The sequence below is a fragment of the Leptidea sinapis genome, chromosome 19, assembly GCF_905404315.1.
Source record: "Leptidea sinapis chromosome 19, ilLepSina1.1, whole genome shotgun sequence".
Taxonomy (NCBI): domain Eukaryota; kingdom Metazoa; phylum Arthropoda; class Insecta; order Lepidoptera; family Pieridae; genus Leptidea; species Leptidea sinapis.
The window spans coordinates 833,016-857,414 of record NC_066283.1 but is presented as its reverse complement, the minus strand read 5'-3'; the positions used below and the strand labels follow the sequence as shown (position 1 = coordinate 857,414).

The 24,399-nt window shown below is 37.4% G+C and overlaps 1 protein-coding gene across 4 annotated transcripts; it reads left to right on the top strand.

Moving 5' to 3' along the window:
- Positions 1–268: 268 nt before the first annotated feature.
- LOC126969856 (uncharacterized) lies at positions 269–24,102 on the top strand. Of its 4 annotated transcripts, none has more exons than XM_050815435.1 (2): positions 269–710; positions 8,649–9,154. In XM_050815435.1, exons 1-2 carry the CDS (start codon positions 331–333, stop codon positions 9,076–9,078), a joined length of 810 nt encoding a protein of 269 aa, XP_050671392.1. In that variant the 5' UTR covers positions 269–330; the 3' UTR covers positions 9,079–9,154. The 4 variants fall into 4 exon arrangements, 1 of the variants encoding a protein (XP_050671392.1); XR_007730478.1 differs by lacking the exon at positions 8,649–9,154 and adding an exon at positions 23,176–24,102 and having other exon boundaries at positions 651–710; XR_007730479.1 differs by lacking the exons at positions 269–710; positions 8,649–9,154 and adding exons at positions 20,686–21,687; positions 23,176–24,102.
- Positions 24,103–24,399: the final 297 nt, after the last annotated feature.

Below are 24,399 nucleotides of genomic sequence, written 5' to 3'. Positions count from 1 at the left end.
ACTAGGCGCCAAGTGCTGTCCACATTAATGTACAAGTACAGTGTCAAGTGTTTCTCCCCGCCTCCGCAGAAATCTTTGATCTGGTGTACCCCAATATCAGTTCTAACCATTAAATCGCATGGAACGGAAAGCTGCTCGAATTGACGGAGAGCCAGTACTCTCTCAAAATTTCTATCACTACTAAACAAAATAATACCTAATTACTTGACATAAGGTTTAGTAGAGTATATACTGTTATCTATGCCGTTGCTATGATAGCTAACATCAACAGACTTTGTATTTTTCTTGTAACTGCGAATATTTTGAAATATATCAATTATCATCTCTAAAATGGACAAAAAAGGCACGATTCAGTCAAATACAAAAAAAGGGAAACGCTACTCAGTAATGCCAGCTCCATCATCGTCAACCGCACGGAATATGAAAGAACCTCTTCGACCCAAACCAAGATCGAAAACTGTGATGGAATTTGATTCGACGAGTAAATCTGAAACCACTGACTTCCACGCTACGTATCAACAGGTTGCTTTCGATCAGTTTCTAAGAACTATGCTAGAAGATTGCTTGATTGACGATAAGATTAAGCGGGAAGAGAATGAGATAGATATTCAGATGGCTCAATTGTCTGGCAGATTTATGGAGACTATACATCAGATGGAGAAAACTAATCGTCGTTTAAAGGATATATCATTTGTGGTGGAGCAACAGAGGTATTTATATTGATACTACAAGCATAAGAAATATATCATGTTTTTTTATGCCAATAAAAGACAAGACGAGCAGGACGCTCAGCTGATGGTAATTGATACGGCCTGCCCATTACAATGCAGTGCCGCTCAGGATTCTTGTTTGAGCTGCACTTCAATGGCGCTAGTCAAGGAATAACTGAATGGTTACTTTATAAAAAAATAACTTTATTCAATAAACCCGATTTACAATGTTTACGGACCTAAGACTAAACACAGAATACTTAATTTTACGGAAACTTACATTATATAGCTTATTCTAACAAAGAGAGTCATATTTCTGTGGGAAAGTAATTTGGTACATCGGCAATAATTTCTGTGGGAAAGTAATTTGGTACATCAGCAATATTGTTTCCAGAAGGTTCTACACGTGTAAAGTAAATGTACCTACGACTTGTTGCTATGCTCTACTTTGGCTGACAAAGCATAAATCTATAGGGTTAGCACCCTTAACTCCTCCCCCCTTAAGAGAGAAATCAGCTGGAGACGAATCTTTTGGTTCCAGATGATTTCGACGTATCTGAAGGATTTTCTTAAACAACTTTAATTTAACAATTACAAAGGCTATTAAAAACACAAACATTATTACTATGATACTTATTGTCCATACACTTATATCCTGGGTCACTGAAATTTTATTTTTATCACCACTTTCACTATTGTATTTTGCACTATTGAGAATATCTTTGATATCGTTAAGGTCTACACCGCGAAGGTCGACCTGGCTGTCTTCTATTCTGATTTCTTGTTGCAGCTCTGGCCTGTAACGATTACAGGATTTAGCAGCAATTTCACCTCGGGTGTCCTTGTTTCAGCTACTTTACTGATAATCTTGTCGCCGATTTGTGTTTCACACCTTTCATTGGGAATTACCAAAAATGTTCCTTTTAGGTTGTATTTCCTGGTTTCCTCTTTGCAGGTCTCAGTAAGAATTACGTTTTTCTTTGTGAAAAGTAACCATATTCTATTTGCTACTAGGTGACTTCTAAGGTCCTCTATTTGTACAACATTCTTATGACATGAAGAATAGTTTTTAAGAAGCATTATTTGTTCTATGCACGTAGTGTCAGCGTATTGCACGATGTTATCTTCCTTACAAAGTACTCGATCATTCTCTATTTGCAGGCATTGAGTTGACACCGGTCTGTATTTCAATCCATTCACTATGAGGTAAGGATACTCGGGAATTATAACAGATGTTTTTAAAGAAATAGGATTATATATAGGTATCGGGATAATTTTGTAATAATTATATGTGATCGTGTCTAACAGGGGAACTTCCAACACAAAAACTAACTTATTATTATCAGAATACGATTTAAGAACTATAGTACTTTCTAATTTCATTAGGTTGTCTTTACCTACAGTATACACTAATCTATGATATTTTTCTATTTCTAATAATATATTAAATAATTCTGTAGAATTGATTATAGATTGGTGAAGTATATGTATTTTACTAAAGGCTGTTTCTATCTCTTGTATTACATTATAGATAGTTCGAAAGTTATTTAAGATTTGATAAAGAGTATTCATTTGACTGACTATATTATGTATTGTTGACTGATTATACTGCAATGTTCGTAGCTGCGAAGTTTTAATATTCAGTCGAAGTTAGTTATATTTTAAATCATCTGAAACATTAACAAACTTATCGAAAGCCTTTTGCATAAGTGACAGTTTTCTTTCTACCGAATGTTCTCTGTCCTTGAAATGAGTAATCTCGGAATTATATCTAATAGCATCATCATTATCTAAATTGCCTGAAATTAATTTAATAATAGAACCTAACGGGTTTATTAAGCCTCTTTTTAGCCTTTTACTGGGCATAATTTGTTTAAATCTATCTTTTGTAAGTTGCATAAAAGATTCAATCTGTGAAGCTAATCCTACAAGTTCATTATGATACTAATTTTGCGAGTAAATCATATCTTTTAATCTAAAATACTGGTTTATATTAGTTTCTAAGTATTTAGCTAAAGTTTCTACATCTAACGTCTTAAAAATAGTCCACTGGCTATTCTGAATCACTGCTGTACTTATCCGTAACGGCGCTATTCCCGGATTCTGATTCATATCTTGCAGGTTTACGCTGCTTGCTGATTCCACTAGGACCAGGAGCGTCAAGACTGCTTGCCACCACCCGTGGAGGGCGTTTTACGTTTTTTATTGCTACTTTTGTATTCCTTTTCCCTAATTTTACCGGTACAATATTCCTATCAATTTTCCCTATAACTTTGGCTTTTTCGTACCGTGGCATTTCCTTGCCTTTTCGATTCCTAGTTGTTTTCATCAAAACTTCGTTTCCTTCCTGTATCTCTGGAGGCTTTTCACCGCCTTTTTTCTCTACCACTTTACTTTTATTCTCTATAATCTTTTCGCTTACGTATTCATATAATACCTTGAGTCTTTTCCTATGATCCTGAACTAATTTCTGTAGTAAATTTTTATCTCTATCTATATCAAACGCATTTCCTGATTCTGTGTGTGTATGTCCAAATACTATTTCAAAAGGTGTGAAATTCGTTACGCTATGAATAGTGTTGTTATATGCCATAATAGCATATGTCATTACTGATGCTGCATCTTGGTCGCTTTTTTCATATTTTGCTAACCTATAAATTTCAAGAATTGTCGAATGAAAACGTTCAACAATACCCATTGAATTGGGATTGTTTGGTGTCCCTACATGCATTTCAATTTTGTACAAGTTCAGTAATTCTTTAATTAGATTATTATTGAATTCAGTGCCGGGGTCGCTATTTATTTTTTTTTGGGACTCCATAGATACTAAAGTACTTAATTAATGCTTTAACAATTTCCGGCGTACTTCTATTGGGTACATTAAATGCTTGTGCTATCTTACTAAACGCATCCACTATAGTTAAATAATAATTATTTTCTATATACAAAAGATCCATAAAAACTTCTTCAAATGGCATACACTGTGTTTGAGTGAGTTGTATTGGGGGCTTAATGGGTTTTCTATCATATTTCATTTTCCTACACTGCTCACATGCATTTATTATGGCAGAAATCATAACTTTCATGTTAGACCACCAATAGTGTCTTCTAAGCTTTGTGAATGTTTCTCGTATACCCCGATGAACAGTTTTGCCCTCATGATATTTAATAACAATCTCTCTTTGCTCTTCTTCATTTGTTACATTAACTACTCTCTCTGTACATTCTATTAAATTTTGAGAGCCTTTTTTATATAAAGCTGTTACTACTTTATTAAAGATTTTCCTAAATATTTCCTCTTCGAAATAAATGAAATACTTTTGTTCAAAGTCTATATACTCTTTTAAAAACTGTTTAACTAAATGTTCATTATTAATAGCAGGCATGTGAACCTCAATTATTTTTTGGCTATTATTAGAAATGTCTTTTACACTGATGTCATTTTTATACCAAATGTAGATAAGTATTTGTCTAGGTTTGGTATCAATGGCTTCATTTAAAATTGGTATGCCTTCATATTCCCTATTCGTTATTGAGTGAGCAGTAGCTCCGTCATCTGATTCCGATATGTCTATGACAGGAATCTCTTTTCTATCTATACTCATCCTATCTGAGTCCGATTCTGATAAGCAAATTGTTACTTCACTTTCATTTTTATCTTCTAAAGTTCTAGTAGTTTCTTTATCATCTATATTAACTTGCATTGATTCGCTGTCATTATCTAACATATTAACCTTTATTTCCCTAATTTGTCTACCATTTAAACTTTTCTATTTTTACCATTATTTCGATTCTTACCATTGAAATCTGGGAATTGTAATAATGGGGCATTTGTGAGAAGTTTTTTACAAGTTTCAACGCTTTCTATATAATCAGCATTTAAAACAATACTTTTACCTTTTTTCAAACAGACTGTAAGCGGCCTTGTAATTTTCGCAAAGTCTTTAATAAATTTCCTATAATATCCTATAAGGCCAAGAAAATTCTTTTGATTTCCGTTGTGGTTTTCGGTATAGGATATTTTAGTACGGCTTCTATTTTATCATTATTAGGTTTTAAGCCTTCGCTAGTTGTCGTGTGCCCTAAATACAACAGTTCCTTACGTAAAAAAATAGATTTATCTAGTTGCACTTTTAAGTTGGTTTCGCGAAATCTTTCAAATACAGCCCTAAGTTTTTCGTTATGCTCTTGAATGCTTTTAGCAAAGTTTATTACGTCATCAAGGTATACGAGGCAATGGATACCTTGTAATCCCCTTAGAACGTTGTCCATTGCTCGCTGGAATGTAGCCGGTGCCGTTTTTAGGCCAAATGGCATTCTATTAAATTCGTAGTGACCAAAAGGGGTGCTAAATCCTGTCTAGGCTTTATCCTCATTTTCCACCTCTATTTGATGGTATCCACTCGCTAAATCTAAAGTTGTGAAATATGTACTCTTGCCTAACATATCAAAAAGATAATTGATGTTCGGAAGAGGGTATTTATCGTCAATAGTTATTTCATTAAGGCGTCTGTAGTCTATGACCGTTCTCCATTTCTTTATGCCTGAATTATCTACTTTCTTGGGTACCAGATGAACCGGTGCACTCCAAAGTGAAAAAGACTTTTGAATCACGTTATCGTTGAGCATTTTCTCTACTTGGTTCCTAATTTCTGCTGTTTGTGTAGGCGGTAACCTATGGGCTTTAATATGTATTGGATCTTCATTTTTAGTCCTAATTTTGTGCTTTACCTCATTAGTAAAAGAAAGAGGTACGTCCTAACAATAAAAAATATCTTTAAATTCTTTGCAAATATTAATTACTGATTGCTTTTCCTCCTCATTCATATGATCTACTCTTAACTTTGAGAGATTATCTGTTAACAGTTGATCTATTTTATAATTAAACTTATCAGTAAAATTTAAATTTACCCTATCAAATTCTAAATTCGTTCCTGAGTACTGTTCGACTTTAAAAGAAGAAGTCACCGTTAATTCCATTTGCTCGGATCTGGAATTTTGAATAACAGTTGTCGCGTAACCATGTATACAGTTTACTAAAGCTGTTGGCATTCTAACACCTTCAGTAAATTCTGTGAAGTTTAATATGCCCTCACCATGTAACAAATTTACTGGAAGTTTGACCCTTAATTCGCTACGTGGAGGTAATACATAAATTTCACGTATTGGCGGACTATAAATAATCGGTATGCAAGTGCCCTTTGTAAATAATTTTTTATTTTTCATATCGATATTTGCGTGAAGTTGAGTCAATAAATCACTACCAATTAAGCCGTCATACCTATCATCAACACAGTAAATATAAAATTTGTGCCATTCATCACTTTTAAATAATCTAGGTAAAGGTATAAACACTACTTCATTATGCTTACTACTAGCATGAGTACTAACTACTTCAAAATTTTCGTTTCGCTTGAAGTCGCAAAAATATTGATTCGCTAACTTTGGGCTTATAAACGAGCGTTGACTACCGGTATCAATCATAAAGATAGCATTAATTTCTGGTATACGTATATGCGGGAGATTTAATATATTACAATTTAATTTTATCCGTTCTCGTGTGTAGGAGCCCTTATGTAAAAATTTCCTACTTGTTCATTATCATTAAAAGTACTTGGTAACACATTATTTTCATTATCGTTATAATCGGTATAATTTACACGTCTCGAACTAGCTGTTCTCATGGTTACATCGGTATTGCAACCTGATCCCGTCGCCGGCGTTGGCTGTACGTGTTGCGAGCCGCGACGAGCGTTGTCAGCATTTTGCCGATGTGGGAACTGCGGCCTCGCTTGTTCCAATGTATTATAATTATTATAGGATGGATTATTTTGATTTAAAGGATTATTCTGGTTCCTATTATTGTTTCTTAATTGTAATGAATTATGTGGAGAAAAGTTATTACGATGAGAGGTGAAATTATTAATAGACCGTTGCAATTTCGGCAAGTTATTGTATGTACTTGTCGATGCTTGTTGATTAAAATTATATTGGTGAATGTTTCGCCGTTGAAAGTTTTGATTAATTTGAGTGGACCTTGTTTGTTTTTGATCATAAACTTCTTGAAAATATTGTTCCTCTAAAACAGCTTTTAATGCGTCTTCTAATGCTGAGACATTTTTTAATCGCACTAACCTTACTAAATATTTCGGCATATTAAACAAGAAAACTCATAGAAAGATCCGTGTATATATTTTCTTTAGATAACCTAACAGCTGCATCATCGACAGTTTCATTAATTTTGGCTATTAAAATACTCCTTATTTGTTGTATTCGGTTACAAAAATCTAAATAACTTTCGCCTCTATTTATTTTCAAACTTTCTAACTCAAGGACAAGGCAATCCTCCGTCCTTGGATCCCCAAAATGATCCTGTAATATTTGTTTTAATTCAACCCAAGTCTGTATTGATTCTCTTTCACCAATTAAGTTAGCTGCTTCCCCGCCTAATCTACTAGTAATTGCATTAAAAAGATATTCATTTTGTACTTCAGTTCCTCTATATAAACTAATAATGTATTCTGTTTTGCGGATGAACAACGATAAGAGTCTTGTCTCTCCACTGAATACTGGAATTTTTTTCAAAACTTCCGAAGGTACAACTACGATTCCTTCCATTTTTAATTATTAAATAAAATTCAAATACAAAATAAGTAACTAACGTGAGATTTTAATCACTTTACTAACTAAATTATATATGCAATGTGCTGGACGGGCTTTTTCTAATCCCTATTATTACACGAAACACATATAAAGATCACCAGGAAAATATAAAAGGAAATTTGACAGGATAGTGAAAAGATTTACTCACATAACCCGCTTCTCCGCTCTCCTTCTGTGATCAGTGATTCTGGTCAGCTTGCTCCGCGCCGTGTCTTCTCTTGACAAATTTATTTTTGGTTCGTTGACCCGATTTATCGTTAAAACGAACGTTAGGAGTCTGCTTTGTTGCCCGAAAATTTTTATTCGCGATGGCACAGAGGACCCAAACGACAAGGTCACTTACCGGCTGCGCCAGTCAAGGAATAACTGAATGGTTACTTTATAAAAAAAATAACTTTATTCAATAAACCCGATTTACAATGTTTACGGAGCTAAGACTAAACACAGAATACTTAATTTTACGGAAACTTACATTATATAGCTTATTCTAACAAAGAGAGTCAAATTTCTGTGGGAAAGTAATTTGGTACATCAGCAATATTGTTTCCAGAAGGTTCTACACGTGTAAAGTAAATGTACCTACGACTTGTTGCTATGCTCTACTTTGGCTGACAAAGCATAAATCTATAGGGTTAGCACCCTTAACTCGCTCGACTTCTTGATACATAAGATGGTCAGTTTTGTTTGCCCATTAATTTCACTAGCTATGGGGTCCTTCTGACTGAAACAATAATGCTTACACATTACTGCTTCTCAACAGAAATAGGCGCTGTTTTGGTACCCATAATCTAGCCGGCATCCTGTGCAAAGGAGCCTCCCACTGGTATGTGTCACAATCTCTAGTTATTAATACTTTCTGTCTTTATATATTCAACTAAGTGGTCTGGTTTGCTGCTTCTTATATTTTGTGATCACTCTACATAAGTGATAGTCTTACTCTAGAAGCTGATACTCCTGGCCAGAAGCACCATTAGTACCTCAGATCAGATCTCAGAGCTCCCAAACTCAAATTGTCCTTATGCTATCCTTGAAGGAAGAGTACTCTCTTAGCTTTTTCTTATGTAAGATGAAAGTGCTCAAGAGGCTAATGGGATGGTGAGGCAACCACCCTTCAACATCTGCAACAGCAGGTGTAAAGAGATGAGTTGGCGGCCTTTAAGGGTGGAATAAGCTCATTTCTTGAAGGTTCCTAAGTCATATCGATTATGGAATGAAGTATTGAATAATGATGATTCATAGGGCTTGGATTATTGATTCTGAAATTTTGGATTTTAGGCTATTGGATCTTAAAAATCAAGATTGTTCAAAATTTCATGATCTAACTGAGCAATCCGATGTACAGAGTGTAATGAAGAACCTAGCTACCACGAATGAAGACTACCATGAAGAGCAAGCTTGCTTAGATAGATTAGAAACAAAAAATGTAGTCTTTGGTTATAATAAGGAATCGGGGCACAAACAGCTCCTGGATGCAGTTAATGATGCAATAGATGGATCGGAACAGATAAAAAAACACTCAAATCTGGACATGGACAAGTTTAAAGAATTTGAGAAGACACGAAAGTCTTTGGATGATCTAGGGAAAGATAGATTCGATTTATCAACGTTGAAAGATGAGTTTGATGAAAAATTTCCAGATTATAGTCAGAAACTAATTAAAGAGGTGTCTGATAAAATTGAAGAGATGATGAACGATGATTTGTAACCTCAAAATTGGCATAACATCAAACATATCTACGGCCGAAAATGTTTAATGTGTCATATTATGAATTCTGACAACAACATATATGTTGGACACCTCCAACATACATTGCTATGCGGACGACAGCACTGGTGATGCCGTATACACGGGCCATGCAGGTCTCTCTCGGGAAATCGTCGACCAGTGCCGGGAGAAACTTGTGTCTTCTATCGAGTCCTCTCTCGAGAAGGTCGCGGAATGGGGTAAATTGAACCTTGTCCAATTTAACCCCCAGAAGACTCAAGTTTGCGCGTTGACCACTAAAAAAACCCCATGTGTCGCATCACCGCTCTTCGAGAACACTTCTCTTAAAGCCGCGCCTAGTATCGGAATACTGGGTCTCGAAATCTCGAGCGATTGCCAATTCCGTGGCCATCTGGAGGGCAAAGCCAAATTGGCTTCGAAGAAGCTGGGCGTCATCAATAGAGCACGGCAATACTTCAAGCCGGCCCACATTCTAGCGCTGTACAAAGCGCAGGTCCGGCCACACATGGAGTATTGCTGTCATCTCTGGTCTGGCGCACCCCAGTATCTGCTCGATCCATTTGACCGCGTGCAACGTAGAGCAGCTCGAATTGTCGGGGACTCAGTGCTCTGTGAACGGCTGGATCTCTTGGCGTTGCGTGGAGACGTCGCATCATTGTGTGTCTTCTACCGCATTTATCACGGGGAGTGTTCCGAAGAGTTGTTTAACCTGATTCCTTCCACCTTCGCACGACACGCCACAAGTTAGGATTTCATCCCCACCATCTGGATGTGTGGCGGTCTTACATAGTGCGGTTTTCAAGGAGCTTTCTCCCTCGTACTACAAAGCTATGGTATGAGCTTCCTTGTGCTTGTGTTTCCGGGACAATACGACATGGGTACCTTCAAAAAAAGCGCGTACACCTTCCTTAAAGGCCGGCAACGCTCTTGTGATTCCTCTGGTGTTGCAAGAGAGTGTGGGTGGCGGTGATCACTTAACACCAGGTGACCCGTACGCTCGTTTGTCCACCTATTCCATAAATAAAAAAAAATCAACCAATCGTTGATGAAGCGACAGTACTGCACGTGAATCCGGACTACTCCTATGATCGCCTTGCTGATGGACGAGAATCAACGGTCTCGAATCACAATTTAGCTGATACGCTAAAAAACACCTGATGTATAAAATGAATCGACGCAATCAAGTAATGATAACTATCACGATACTATCGATACAGAAGAGGCTAACCGTGAGACTGAACCACTCAATAGCCAGGAGAACGAGTCAAACGTAGCTTCTGATCAGCTGACTCGTCTTCGACAAGAACATCAAGAGTACGACGAATTCCGAGTCGGTTGCAGAACTACGTAATTGACTAATTATTATTAGATTGACTAGAATTCTTCAGCCCTGAATAATGATATATTAGTCAGAAACTCCTTGGAGTTTCCTAATGTAATAAACTAAATTGTCAATTATTGTCAATCAGTGTCTTAGCAAATATCTTTATCATGTATTTTGCAATGATATTTAAAAGTATAGATAGGTTACGTAGACAACATTCGGTATGTGATAATGATACACTAACCAATGATATTTAAAAGTTTAGATAGGTTACGTAGACAACATTCGGTGTTTGAAAATGATACACTAACGCACACATGAATAATTTAACATTGCAATAGCACACTACATTACGATTACACGTCAAAGAAGGATAGTAAATGTAATTATCGCAAGCGAAAAAGAGATAACTCTAATTTGCTAATTGCTTCGTATTTGTATAGAGAAAAATACATTTAATTCATCAGATATGATTTTTTACCGTACACCATGATTTATACCTAAATTACGATTCATTCATGAGTTCATGTAGTAAAAGCTATAAAGTAGGAAATACTGTTACGTATTTACGCCCCGGAACGGGGCGTAATACGTCGGACTCGAGTGTCCGCGTAAGCGGACGCCCCATACCGACTAAAACCTCCGCTGTTAGCAGCCCTGGCTTTCACAGCGAAGTAGGACGTGGGCCGTGGAGGCCGCAAAGACTACGCAACAACAGTCGCGGGGCGTCTCCTAAGGAGACTCGAACCTCAGACCGGCTGTGTGCTTGTGGGAAGGAGAGAGAATGAAAATGAAAATGAAGATGAAAAGATGAGAAGAACACACTCGCCAGCGAGTGTGGTGATGTTTAGTGTAATGTATGTAAGTGTGTGTGTATGTGTTTATGATTGTATGTATGTATATTTGTATGTGTGTAAGAAGTGTAAATGTTAGTGGGCATGTATGTTTGTGTTTGTGTCTGTTTGTGGAGTGTGTTTGTGGTTGTGTAAGTGGTGTTTGTCAGTCCGTCAGTCAGTCCGTGTGTTAGTGAGTGTAGTGAAACGATTACAGGACGAGGACTAACGTCTCGTCGGGTATCAAAACAAGCGGTGTGTGCGTGTCTGTGTCGGTGTTTGTGTGGGTGTCGCGTTCGCGATGGTGATGTCGTCATCCGGGTCTACCGTTACGTGTCTGGGACGTCTTATTTGGTTGAGACTATGGTGAAGGGGGGTGTACCCGCATGCCTTCCTAACCAAGATGTTGGGATGGTTAGGCGCCTTGTCAAAGAAGCGTCGTGAGATCTCTTTAAAGTGTTGAGCTATCGTCGGAAGCTCTAGGTCGCGGTGAAGGTCAACATTTCGGATGAACCACGGGGCTCCGGTTGCCATGCGCGTGGATTTATTTTGAACTACTTGCAAACGACGTAAGTAGCTCGGTCGGGTGTGCGCGAAAACGACGCTTGCGTATGACAGTATGGGCTGTACGATGGTTTTGTACAGCGTCACTTTGTGTTTGAGCGGAAGTTTGCTTCGCCCACACACAAGTGGATAAAGGCGACTGAGGACAAATCGGGCTCTATTGCATACCGTATCAATATGTTTCTTGAAGTTCATTTTGTTGTTGAACGTGACTCCTAAGTATTTGTAATCCTTCACCCACGGTATGGGTGTTTCATACAATATAATGACGTCGGTCGGTCGTTTTTTAGCACGGATGCTATTCGCGTTACCGAAGAGTACCGCTGCACTCTTGGTGGGGTTCACTTCAATCCGCCATTTTCTGAACCAGTTGCCTAGTTCATCGACGGCGGCTTGAAGCACTTTAATGTTCCTGCTCAAGGTTGAGCGGTTCAATAGAGCGGAGCCAAAGTAGAGTGCCGTATCGTCAGCGTACTGAGCGAGCTGGACACTCGGAAACTTGGGAATGTCGCTCGTGAAGAGCGAGAAAAGAGTGGGAGAGAGGACTGAACCCTGTGGCACGCCAGACCTGATGGGTCTGGGTGAGGATAGGGTGCCCTCTACTCGATATCGGAAGGAGCGATCAGTAAGGTAGGCTTGTATGATGCGCACGAGCCTGTCTGGCACTCCCAGTTGATACAGCTTGAATACTAAGCCGTTGTGCCATACCTTGTTGAATGCCTTCGCGACATCGAAAAACACGGCTGCCGTGGTAGCGTGAAGTTGACGCCGTACGAGAATGTACTCGGTGAGTCGGTGAGCCTGCTGGGGACACGAGTGAGCGGTTCTGACTCCGAACTGTATGTCGGGTATCAGGTTGAGCTCCGCGATGTAATGATTAAGACGCGCGAGAATTAATCTTTCGTAAAGTTTCCCGATCGAGTTAATTAAGCTAATAGGCCTATAGCTACTCGGATTAGCTTTAGGTTTATTGGGTTTTGGGATACCGATAACAATGGAATCTTTCCATTGTTCGGGGAACGCGATATTAGACAATAGAATATTAAAAATGGTAACCAATAAAGTAATAAGAGTCGAGGGTAGGATTTTAAGAACCCTATTGTTTATAGTGTCGAGCCCCGGGGCCTTCTTGGAGTGAAGCTCCTTAATGATTAGCTTCACCTCTTCGTAAGAGGTGGGTTTTATTACATCGCCTGAAGGGCTCAGAGCGGAGCGACGTTCAACTTCACGATCAACTTCGTCAACGTGTGTCGGGTCGGCTGCTGCATTTGGAGAGCACTGACTCTCGAGACTATAGGCGAGGCATTCAGCCTTCTCATCGTCGTCGAGCGCTGGCTGCAGTCCCGGTCTGTCCAAAGGAGGCATGACAGTGGGCGGCTCCTGTTTGAACGCGCGAGGCAGCTTCCAGAAAGCCACATGTGATGGCACCCGCGATAGCTCGCGGGGTGCCCCTTCTCCTCGCACAAGACGCAGGCCGGGGGCTCCGCGCATTGCGCTGGTCGAGGGCACTCCGGCGTGCCGTGTTTTCCGAGGCACTTCACACACCTCGGGGTGTGTTCGCAGTTGCGTGCCGAGTGCCCGTATAACTGGCATCTGTGACACTGACCAGGCCCCCCGCGGTTGCGAGGAGCTTCGGCCCGGATGCCCTGAAGGGAGCAAACCGATTTAATATTAAAAATTTCCTTTCCCTCTTGCGTGAGGTCGAGGACGACGAGAACCATGTTAAATGGTTGTTTGTTGGTGGTTCCGCGCATACGGTGCACCTCGTGTGCAGGGTAACCCTGCTCTTTGAGGTCCGACAGAATGTCGGCCTCGTCAAACTCTCTGGGGACGTTCCTAATAACAACCCTCAGACGCTTCTCCTCAGGCAGGGCGTACGTGTGGAAACCCACACTCAGCTCTCTAAGAAGAGATGTCAGGGCGCGGTGGTCCGCTACCTCTCTGGTCTCTAATTTGATGAGAGATTGGTACGCCCTCGCCTGGAAGGAGAGCGTCTTCGGGATCCTATTTTTGATAACTAGCCAGCGGCCTCGGTCTCCTATAAAAATAGGAGGCGGGCGCTTGGTCAGAGGCGGTACGCGGGCTTTAGCGGGCGCGGGCGCGGACGCGGGAGTGGAGCCAGTCGTGGCCGCGGCTTTCTTGGCGGGTGTGCCATCAAGAGAAGGCGATTCGCTACCGCGCTTCTTCTTGCGACTGACGGTGATGAAGCCGTCAGCATCCGACGCAACACTCTCCGCTCTCGACGGTAGAGCGGTTTCCGGCTGGGCCGGTGAAGCACTGGAAGCCTGAGGGGCTTCCGTGCGGTCAGGACTGACCGCGGGGACCTTAGGGGTCGCCTACGCGTCAAAGTACGCCTGAAGGACAGGCGGGCGGGCTGATCGGGTGATCACCTTTCTCGGTTTGACCGAGGCCACGGAGCTTGCGTCGGAGTCATTTCCTAATTCCATTTCGGATTCCCCGTCGGAACCCGAAACGTCGGATGACGAGTTATGTTTGTTGGATTTCGCTTTAATAGCGGCATCCACCGTCTCGTTGATTGATTCTTTCATTAGCGGAGCGATCTTCTCCGTGAATAACCTATCTAGTAGGGTGCTTAGAAGGCCCTCGTCGGCAACCATTGGTGAAGCCATGGTTGTCATATTTAATAACTAGGTTGAGCGGGCAACAACCCCCGCTGCCCGAGTCAGGCAGAGGGGGAATATAATAATAAAGTGGACAACTATAGTTAAGTTGTACACTTGCATAAATAATATTAATAATAATAAAGTATGCAAAATTAAAAGAAATTAATAATAATAATTAAGCCTAAGACTTAGCTTTGCTGGATGTAGACTGGCTGGGCCGGAACCCCGATGCACGCTGTGCAGGCCCCGCGGAGAAGACACACACGGCACGAGCTGCAACTCACAAACACACACGATTAGCGTGCAGAATCACGAAACACAGCACAGGTGCTAACTAACACGATCGTAAAACCGGGTAATTAGCACAGATAATAACTAAGCTACGTTCCGCGAAGGAACGTAACAGGTGCGAGACTCAAAGAGTCCCGAACAATAGCGCGCGATAACAATAGCTAGCCCAGGTGGCCTGAGCAGATAGTGCGATAACGCAGGTAATAAAAATATTCGAAGGAGGACAGATAACGCGGCACGTGTGCTCGCGTTGCCTGCCTGAATCGAAATGTGTATAAAGTAGTAAAACTGCATTGAAATTAGGTAGATAATGTGTCACTGATTTTATAAAAAAAATAATTTAATATTGATTATACTATATAGCCACATTGATGATATTATTAATTATTTATATATAAAATAATAAAAAAAAACATACAGACACCAAAACAAAACCGAAAGGCATCTAAAGTAAGGGTCCCATTTTTACAATTTTACTAACAACTGCCCCAAAAAGTTTTAAGATTACAATTATTATTTTTTGTATCTTATATTATTTATGAATGTCTTTTTGTAGAGGGTTTATTATAATAAGGTAATGGGAGAAGAAGAAAATGATCAATTGATTCTTCTGCAGTTAGCAAGGGATATACTGAAACAACTCCTACGTAAACAAATAGAACTCACTGTCACACATCCGCTACCTACCCTAAAACTTGTTTTAGTAGTTTGATAGTTCAGCTACCTATATACTTGTTCATTAAAAATTATTACATTTCGTTTTACATTCACTGCAACAACGACTTTTTTACATCATTTCCTAAAATATTCTACCTCGATCATCCCGCAACAGATAGCATCAATATTTTGTCACATCTGTACGTTAATCTATGATCGGCTTGGCGGCCATCGGCGTTGTCATGGCGACATATTTATTTTGTTAGACAAATAATGAAATCAAATAAAATGTTATAATTCATGATTTCTTAACTGTGGTATGTAATCTTATGATTTTTTTGTTCACTTTCGTAATTAGTGCATCTTCCCATAACACAAGACGGCATTTTAATGTTGTACTTTTATCAAATTTTAAGCAATTCTGTCAACAACAAACGCGTGTGTACCGTTTTCGTATCGAGAGAGCGCCTACGACCAAATGAACCAATTGACTCAATATAGGCGATTTATTTTCGGCGCGCTACTGACATATCTACCTCTTTTAATACTATAATTTCATTGGTATTTTGTTGATTAAAACCATTATTCTAAAGGTTTTATCTTATTTACCAATATAGGATATACTATAGAAAATGGATGTACTAAAGGAAATATAGGAGATTCCACCGATTTTACCACGTCTCCATTTAACAAATGATTTGTGTCAATTTACCACACCAAATGATGACATATATTTCGTTTTCTTATCATTTAACAATTATTTAAATAAAGCAAACAAACTCAAAGATTCTTCACGGAATGAAACATTATTGACGTAATATGATATCAGCGTAGGTTACAAAATTAAAAAAATAGCGACATTCTGTTTTCCTCATAGAATGCTTAAACAAGTTCAACTCTAAAATAATGCCATACCTTAGTGAACAAAATACTATATTTCAGGCGTGGTGAAGCAGACTACTAATAGCAAAGTTATAGCCATACTACAGTACTGGTAAGTTGTATTTGAGATGTGCATATAATGGAGGTCTTACCTTGGTCTAACTTTTCATTTCATCATTTTTTTGAAATCGAGTGTATTGAAAAATAATTTAAATATTTTTCTTTTATGGTAATTTGGTTTAGTTGATGATCTTGTTGCCAATGCCCTTAATGAATAAAGAGTACTAAGGTAAGTTGTCAATGTCATTTATTTACATTTGACAATAGGTGTCATATAGATGAGAATTGAGTTTTAATTTTTTGTATTCTTGTAAATCGTAATAATACATCTATTAACCTTTGTTAGCGTTTTGTTTTCATAAATAATTAATTTTAAGGCTACTTGGTTGTTAATTAAAAAATATATCTTGCCGCAACGCTTATCACGCGGTATACGGAAAATGGTAAGAATATAGGCTGAGTCTATTAATACGGGTACTGTACGAACAATTTATAATTATTAATACGGTTACCGTACGAACAATTTATAATTATTAATATTGCTATTCGTCCGGCAACTGGACGAATGAATTTAATTAGTCGTCCGATTATCGGATTAGAGAGAAAAAAGACATCATTGAGTGAAATTTGAGTGAAAACTTAGTATCCCGTAGCACGAATTATGAGGTAATAAATTTTAATTGATAAAGCTTTAGTCTACGATTATAATGCTACCAGTCTAATTACAAGGTAATGCACCGTTCCAGAGAATAAAGCATTATAACCTAATCACAAATTATGTCATTTTTAAGGGTTGGACATTTTTATGGGGAGGAAAGAAAGGGAAACGCCTAGAATTCGTTTCTGCCACTCGCCGGCCGCTGCTGCGGCACGCTACGCTCGGCTCGTGCGTTCTTTTAACTGTTCTAACGTAACCTAACCTAACCAATTTTTATAAATCATAGTGATAGAGATTTGGTCCACGTTTATAGTGCTACTAATTTTATAACAATACACAATTTTTAAGAAAATAACGAAAAAAAAAAATACAACCTCTGAACGGGTAACCACGTAAATAAAACACAGATCATACATTTGAACAGGTAATTAAAAAATCAGACAAATGTGTTACGATAAGTTTTTTATACATAAAAAAGGAATCATGAAATTAAAAAAAAAAAACTTTCCGACTGAGCTAGGTCATGAAATAAGTAAATAAAAATTCACAGAAATGTTGAAAAAGTATTACCGGACGATTAATTTATTGTTATTTATCCGATAATCGGACGACTAGACACTTCGGGCTAATCATCAAATTCATTCTTAATTTGAATAAATTGAATAAATGTACGAATCAATATAATTTATTCGTCCAGTACCCGTACAAATAGTCACTTCGAAGAATATATTGAATAAATAATTTTAAAAACATTATACGGAGTCATCAGTATGTTTATAACAATCAAGTACATCACGAATTACGCGATCCTATCTCGTTCTTGCTATTTCCAAATATTCTAGATATATAAAAATATATTAGCTTTAATATAGATTTTATAGTCTTATTTACGATCGAAATGGAAAGGTTAAAGACCTTTTCACCATCAAGCCAAAATGTATATAAATTAAATAAAAATGTAAATAATGTAAATAAAACAGTACCTGACCCTAACTTGAACCAAACTCAACTTAAGGCTCAAATTGCAAACAATAAGAATATTCTGATGGCAATGGTCCAAACTTTAGTTGAATTGGGTAATAAAACAGATAATGAACCTGTGACTACACTGTTCATTAAAGACTTACTTTTAAAAAATTTGTCACATTAATGGACAGTACAGTACAGAACATACAGCAATATTCAAAGTATACATAGGAAAAAAACCCTTATTGTCTAAATTTTTAACTGAACAAAATGTTGATATCTGTTTACTCAATGAAACCTGGCTGAAAGACAATCAACATTTTAAAATTTCAGGATATAATTCCCACTATCATAACGCCCGAAATGAGCATGGTGGAGTAGCAATTTTGATTAAACCATATTTTAAATATAATATTATTCAAACCAGATTTTACCAAGACATTCAGACTGTGTTATATGTAAGTGGTAACCACTTAACGATTTTATGTGTATACTGCCCTCCCTCGAATGGTAACTTCAGAATAAGTAAACTGCGTGATATAATTAGAGATCTGCCTAAACCAATATATGTGGCTGGAGATTTCAATGCCCACCATGTGGCATTTGGGTGTATGACGACGAAAAGTCGGGGTCATCAGTTATGCGATTTAATTGATGAATTTGATCTATGTGTCCTTAACAATGGTAGCTTCACTACTATGAATTATCCTAACCGAAATCCATCGGCTATTGATGTCAGCTTTTGTAGTGCTCCAATCACTCCACTATGCGAATGGTGGGTGCATGATGATTGTATGGGGAGCTATCATTTTCCTACGCTTACTCGTGTTTTATTGTCCGTTGAAAGATACCAAATTAATCCTCCCATTGAAAAATTCTTATACAACAAGACAGACTGGACGAAATACAATGTCTATAACTGCTTTTTCTAATTTTGAAGTTAATAATGAGAATCCATTCCAGTCATATGACGAATTTATCAAAAGGCTTGATACACTTAAGAGGGATACTGTGCCAAAGTTTGTCAAAGCAAATAACTATCGTTGCAAACCTCCAGCACCTTGGTCGAGTAACACATGTGAACAGAGTGTTATTAAAACTTATGAAGCTTTAAAACAGTACAGAAGGGACCCAACCATTGATAATTACATTAATTACAAAAGAATTGATGCTGTTAAGAAAAAGACTATTTCAGAACATAAGCGCAATGGTTGGGCGAACATCTGTAATAATTTTAACAGAACTACACCTGTTAGTATTATTTGGAAATACATCAAGTTATTTAAACGAATAAAATGCAATAACAGAACATGTAATGACGAATTTGTTGTCCCTCTCCTAGAAAAATTATCTCAAAATGGATGTAGGGTTATTGATAATCTAGAAAGTTATTTTCAAATTAATAATAGCCTTCAGAAGTCCAGTTTCCTCATAGAACCCTTTACTTGGAGTGAGTTTTGTACAAGTTTACAATCCAGACGAAACACAACCCCTGGTTTAGATGATTGTCCATACATTTTGATCAAAAACCTAAATGAGTCCGTTCAAAAGAAACTATTAGCTAATCTTAATGCTCTTTGGCACTTAAAGAAAATTCCTAAATCTTGGAAAACACAGTGTGTAATCCCTCTACTTAAGCTTGACAAGCCACCTGAAGATCCTAACTCATATCGTCCCATATCATTGTCATCTTGTGTTGGGAAGCTTAATGAAAACATGATAAAGATGCGTCTTGAGTATTATGTAGAGGTGAACAACATCATTCCACATGTTCAATATGGCTTCCGGAGAGGCCGAAGTTGTGCTGACAGCTTCATCTCTCTCTTGTCAGATCTGAAATATGCCAAAAAAATAATAAGTCCAGTGTTTGTGTTTTTCTGGATGTTCAAGGTGCGTTTGATAATGTAGACCCTGGCATTTTGGTTCAAGTTCTTTCTGGCATTGGTATACCAGGCATACTTTGCCATTGGTTATTTAATTTTTTAACAGATAGAATTTTGTATGAAGGCATAATAATATTCTCCATGGTCCAAGAAAAGGTACAATGCAGGGGGCTACATTATCTCCATTGCTGTACAATGTATATACAAGTGAAATTCCTAATTTTGTAAATATAGAAGGTGTAAATATTTTACAATTTGCAGATGATCTTGTACTATATTGTACAGACCATAATGTTGATAGAGCTGTAAATAGTATAAATAATGCTTTAGATCAATTGTACATATATTATAATGACAGGTTGGCTCTACAGATTAACCCCAACAAAAGCAAGGCCATGATTTTTAGTAAAGACTTTCCCTCTAATGGCATACTCTACAATAATCATTCAATTTCAGCTGTACCTTATCATAAATTCCTGGGTGTTGTCATTGATAACAAACTTTGTTTTGATTTACACATCAATCACATTATAACAAATTCTCTTAAGGGCTTAAGTATTATAAGATGTTTAGCTGGTGTGACTTGGGGTGCAGACCCCAAAGTTTTAAGTATGCTATATAAATCTATAGTCAGAAGCCACTTCGACTACAGTTGTTTAGCCTATTCAAATAGTAGTTGTGTAAAAAAACTAGACATAACTCAAACATAATTGCACGTATAAATAGTTTTAATAATTTTTTAATTTTAACAGACAGTTTAAGTATGGTCCAAAGTTTAACCAATCTCAGATTTGACTTTAAAAAAAACTATATTTTGTATAATATAAAAAAATTGTTATTTAGTTATGCACAAAAGGGTATAAAGGTCTCTTTCATGTGGATTCCATCGCATAGGGGCATAACAGGAAATGAGACAGTAGATAAAATTGCACGTGATGGAACCAACATGTTGGATGTTAGCTCCATAGTAAAAGTACCTTTGACCGACTGCTATCAATCTATTGACAACCAGGTCAATAGTTTATGGGTCGAATTTTGGAAACAAGACCAAGAACAGAAGGGTAAATGGTATGGAAATATTCAAGCAAACTTACCTGTGGCACCATGCTATAACAAATTGAAAATGGCCAATCGGGACTTTATTACGACTATAAACAGACTGCGTTTTGGTCACTCCACCGTCCCGGCCCACCTGGCTCGGTTGGGCATAGTGGAGAGTAGCTACTGCACCTTCTGCAATAATTCTGTTGGTGATATCGAACATTTCATATTTAAATGTGAGTGCTTTTCGTTTGACAGATTGATTCTTGTCAGTGAAATTAGTGAAATAGTGCAAAATCAATTGACAGTGCAAGATCCCTCCCGCCGCCTGAGTGATATGTTGAAAAATAGATCCTATTACGTGCCTCTATATAAATTCATCAAAAATACAGTTGGGAAATTATAATATACCTAATAAAAATACCCAAGACTTGGCCTAAAGGTCTAGATACCAGGCCATAAACTCCAAAAAAAAAAAAATAAGCTAACATCAACAGACAACGGTAGTTTAAATTCTTGTCAATTGTATTTTTTCTTGTAACTACGAATATTTTGAAATATATCATCACTAAAATGGATAAAAGACGCATGAGTCTGCCTAGAACAAATAATGAGAGGAGCTTCTCAGTAATGTCTGCTCCGTTATCGGCATCCGCACAAAAAGTGAAAACACCTCTACGCCCCATATCCAGATCGACAACATTTATGAAATGTGATTCGGCGTCGAAGTCTGAAACCAGTGTCTCCAAAGCTAGTACTGCAGTAGAAACGCTTAAACAACAGGTTGTTTACGGTCGGGCGTCAAGTAAGTCTGAAACCAGTGTCTCCAACGCTAATACTCCAGTAGAAACTCTTAAAGGACAGGTTCTTTACAGTCGGTTTCTAAGAACTATGCTAGAAGATTGTTTGATTGACGATAAGATTAAGCGGGAAGAGAATGAGATGGATATTCAGATGGCTCAATTGTCTGGCAGATTTATGGAGACTATACAGCAGATGGAGAAAACTAATCGTCGTTTAAAGGATATATCATTTGTGGTGGAGCAACAGAGGTTTTTTTTTTATTTATATTGATACTACAAGCATAAGAAATATATCATGTTTTTTTATGACAATAAAAGACAAGACGAGCAGGACATTGAGCTGATGGTAATTGATATGGCCTGCACATTACAATGCAGTGCCACTCAGGACTCTTGAAAAACTCCTCTTCGCTCATCTCCTTGATACATATGTTAAGTCTTGTTTGCCCAATAATTTCAACTTTTTTTTCGATCACCATCATGGTATGCTCCATTGAGTGCTGGCATTTGTTTAATTTCTTAATGTTCAATTTGATAAGGGCCAATGATTGGCTTCCATACATAAATAAAAGGAGAATGCATGTGTTGAACACTTTAAGATTTAATTGGTATGTGTAGTTCTTTATCTTTCATTATATCTTTCATGCTCAAATATTTTTTTCTTCTTCTCTTTCCCATATAAAATAATTTGACCTAGATAGACATATTCATCCACATGATGTTGTAGAATCATCACTTTGGCCAACCCTGATGGTTTCTTTCTTGGGTCAGTTGGTCCTAGCTTTCATCTTCTCCATGTTCATTTTTAATCCCATAGTGTGACTTTCTAATTCCAGATCATTTGCCATGACATTCAGTTTGTGTGGGTTTATTGCAAGGAGAACTATGTCATCTGCAAATCTTAAACATGTTAGCCAGGTTCCATCAATGTCGATTCCATATCCGTCCCAATTTAGTCTTCTAAATATCATTTCAAGATCTGCTGGGAAAACTTTTGAGAAGAGTGGGTCTCCTTGTCACACACCTTTTTGTATGCTAAATGGGTCACCTTTCTTTTCCAACTGTATGCATTCTGTACTTTTGTTGTATATCTGCCTCAGTATTCTTATGTACTTGCTTACCTTGTTCTTTTAGGGCCTCCCATATCTTATTGTGACTTAATGAATTGAAAGCCTTCCTGTAGTCTTATATTTAATATAATTGGTTGTATTCATAGAATTTTTCTATGATTCTTTTTTATGTAAGAGGGGGAAAATGCTCAAGAGGCTTATGGGATGGGGAGTCGTTAGGCAACCCCCCATCAACATCCGCAACAGCAGGTCTCAAGAGATGTGTTGGCGGCCTTTAAGGTGGGAATAGGCTCATTTCTTGAAGGTTTCTAAGTCATGTCTGTTCTTAAATTAATTATTGAATAATGATGATTCAGAAGGCTTGGACTATTGAATGAAATTTTTTCTATAAACGAAATCTATAGAAATTTTTGATTTTAGGCTATTGGATCTTAAGAATCAAGATTGTACAAAATTTCATGAACTAACTGACCAATCCAATGTACAGAGTGTAATGAAGAACCTAGCTACCACAGAGCAAGCTTGCTTAGATAGATTAGAAACAAAAAATGTAGACTTTGGTTATAATAAGGAATCGGGACACAAGCAGCTCCTGGATGCAGTTAATGATGCGATAGATGGATTGGAACAGATAAAAATACGCTCAAACCTGGACATGGACAAGTGTAAAGAATTTGAGAAGACACAAAAGTGTTTGGATGATCTAGAGAAAGATAGATCAGATTTATCAATGTTGAAAGACGAGTTTGATGAAAAATTTCCAGAATATTGTCACAAAGTAATAATAGAGGTGTCTGATAAAATTGATGAGATGAAGGATGATGATTTTGATTTGTAGCCTCAAAATTGTCTACATCAAACACACATAAAACTGCAGACTGGATTTGGTGTTAAAAATACAAACTTTATGGACTGCAACAAATATGCTAAGATGGATGCTTTATCTCAGTGAGTGAGTCAGAAATCAAGGTGTGCCGGAGAATCAGCCTTTTTTTAATATCTGCAAGCAGTCCACAATTTATTATTTTATTTAAAAATTATCGCTATGTAGGTAATATAACCTTAGTTTCTTTGATAACAATGAAATAGATATTGAATTTCATATACTTTTTTTTTATCATCAATAAACAAAGTGGTTAATGAATTTGTATCAATAATATATTAATATAATATTGACACACTTTTTACACAAATTATCTTGCCCCAAGCATATATAGCCTGTGTTATGGGTTACAAGATAATGATATATTTAATACAATATACTTACTTAAACATACATAAATACATTTAAACATCCATGAATCGGAAACAAACAAAATAAATAATAATTAAAGGATTATTAATATATTTTGTGTCTCATTTAAATTCATATTTTCCTATTCATTCATTTGCCAATAAATAAAATGTGGTACAGATTTGGTGTAACAATAGGTTAAAGTATCTTCTATTTATTTATTACAAATAGTGTGTTACAACAAGTATGTAAGTCAAAAATGTAAATGAAAACGTAAAAACTAAACAATTTGTTATGTTTTTAAAGTGATAACCCTCACTTCTAGGATTAATACACAAATAAAATTTAATGAAAGATGCGGGCTCGCACCCACTACCTTTGGCGTTCCGCGCCAGTGCTCTGCCGACTGA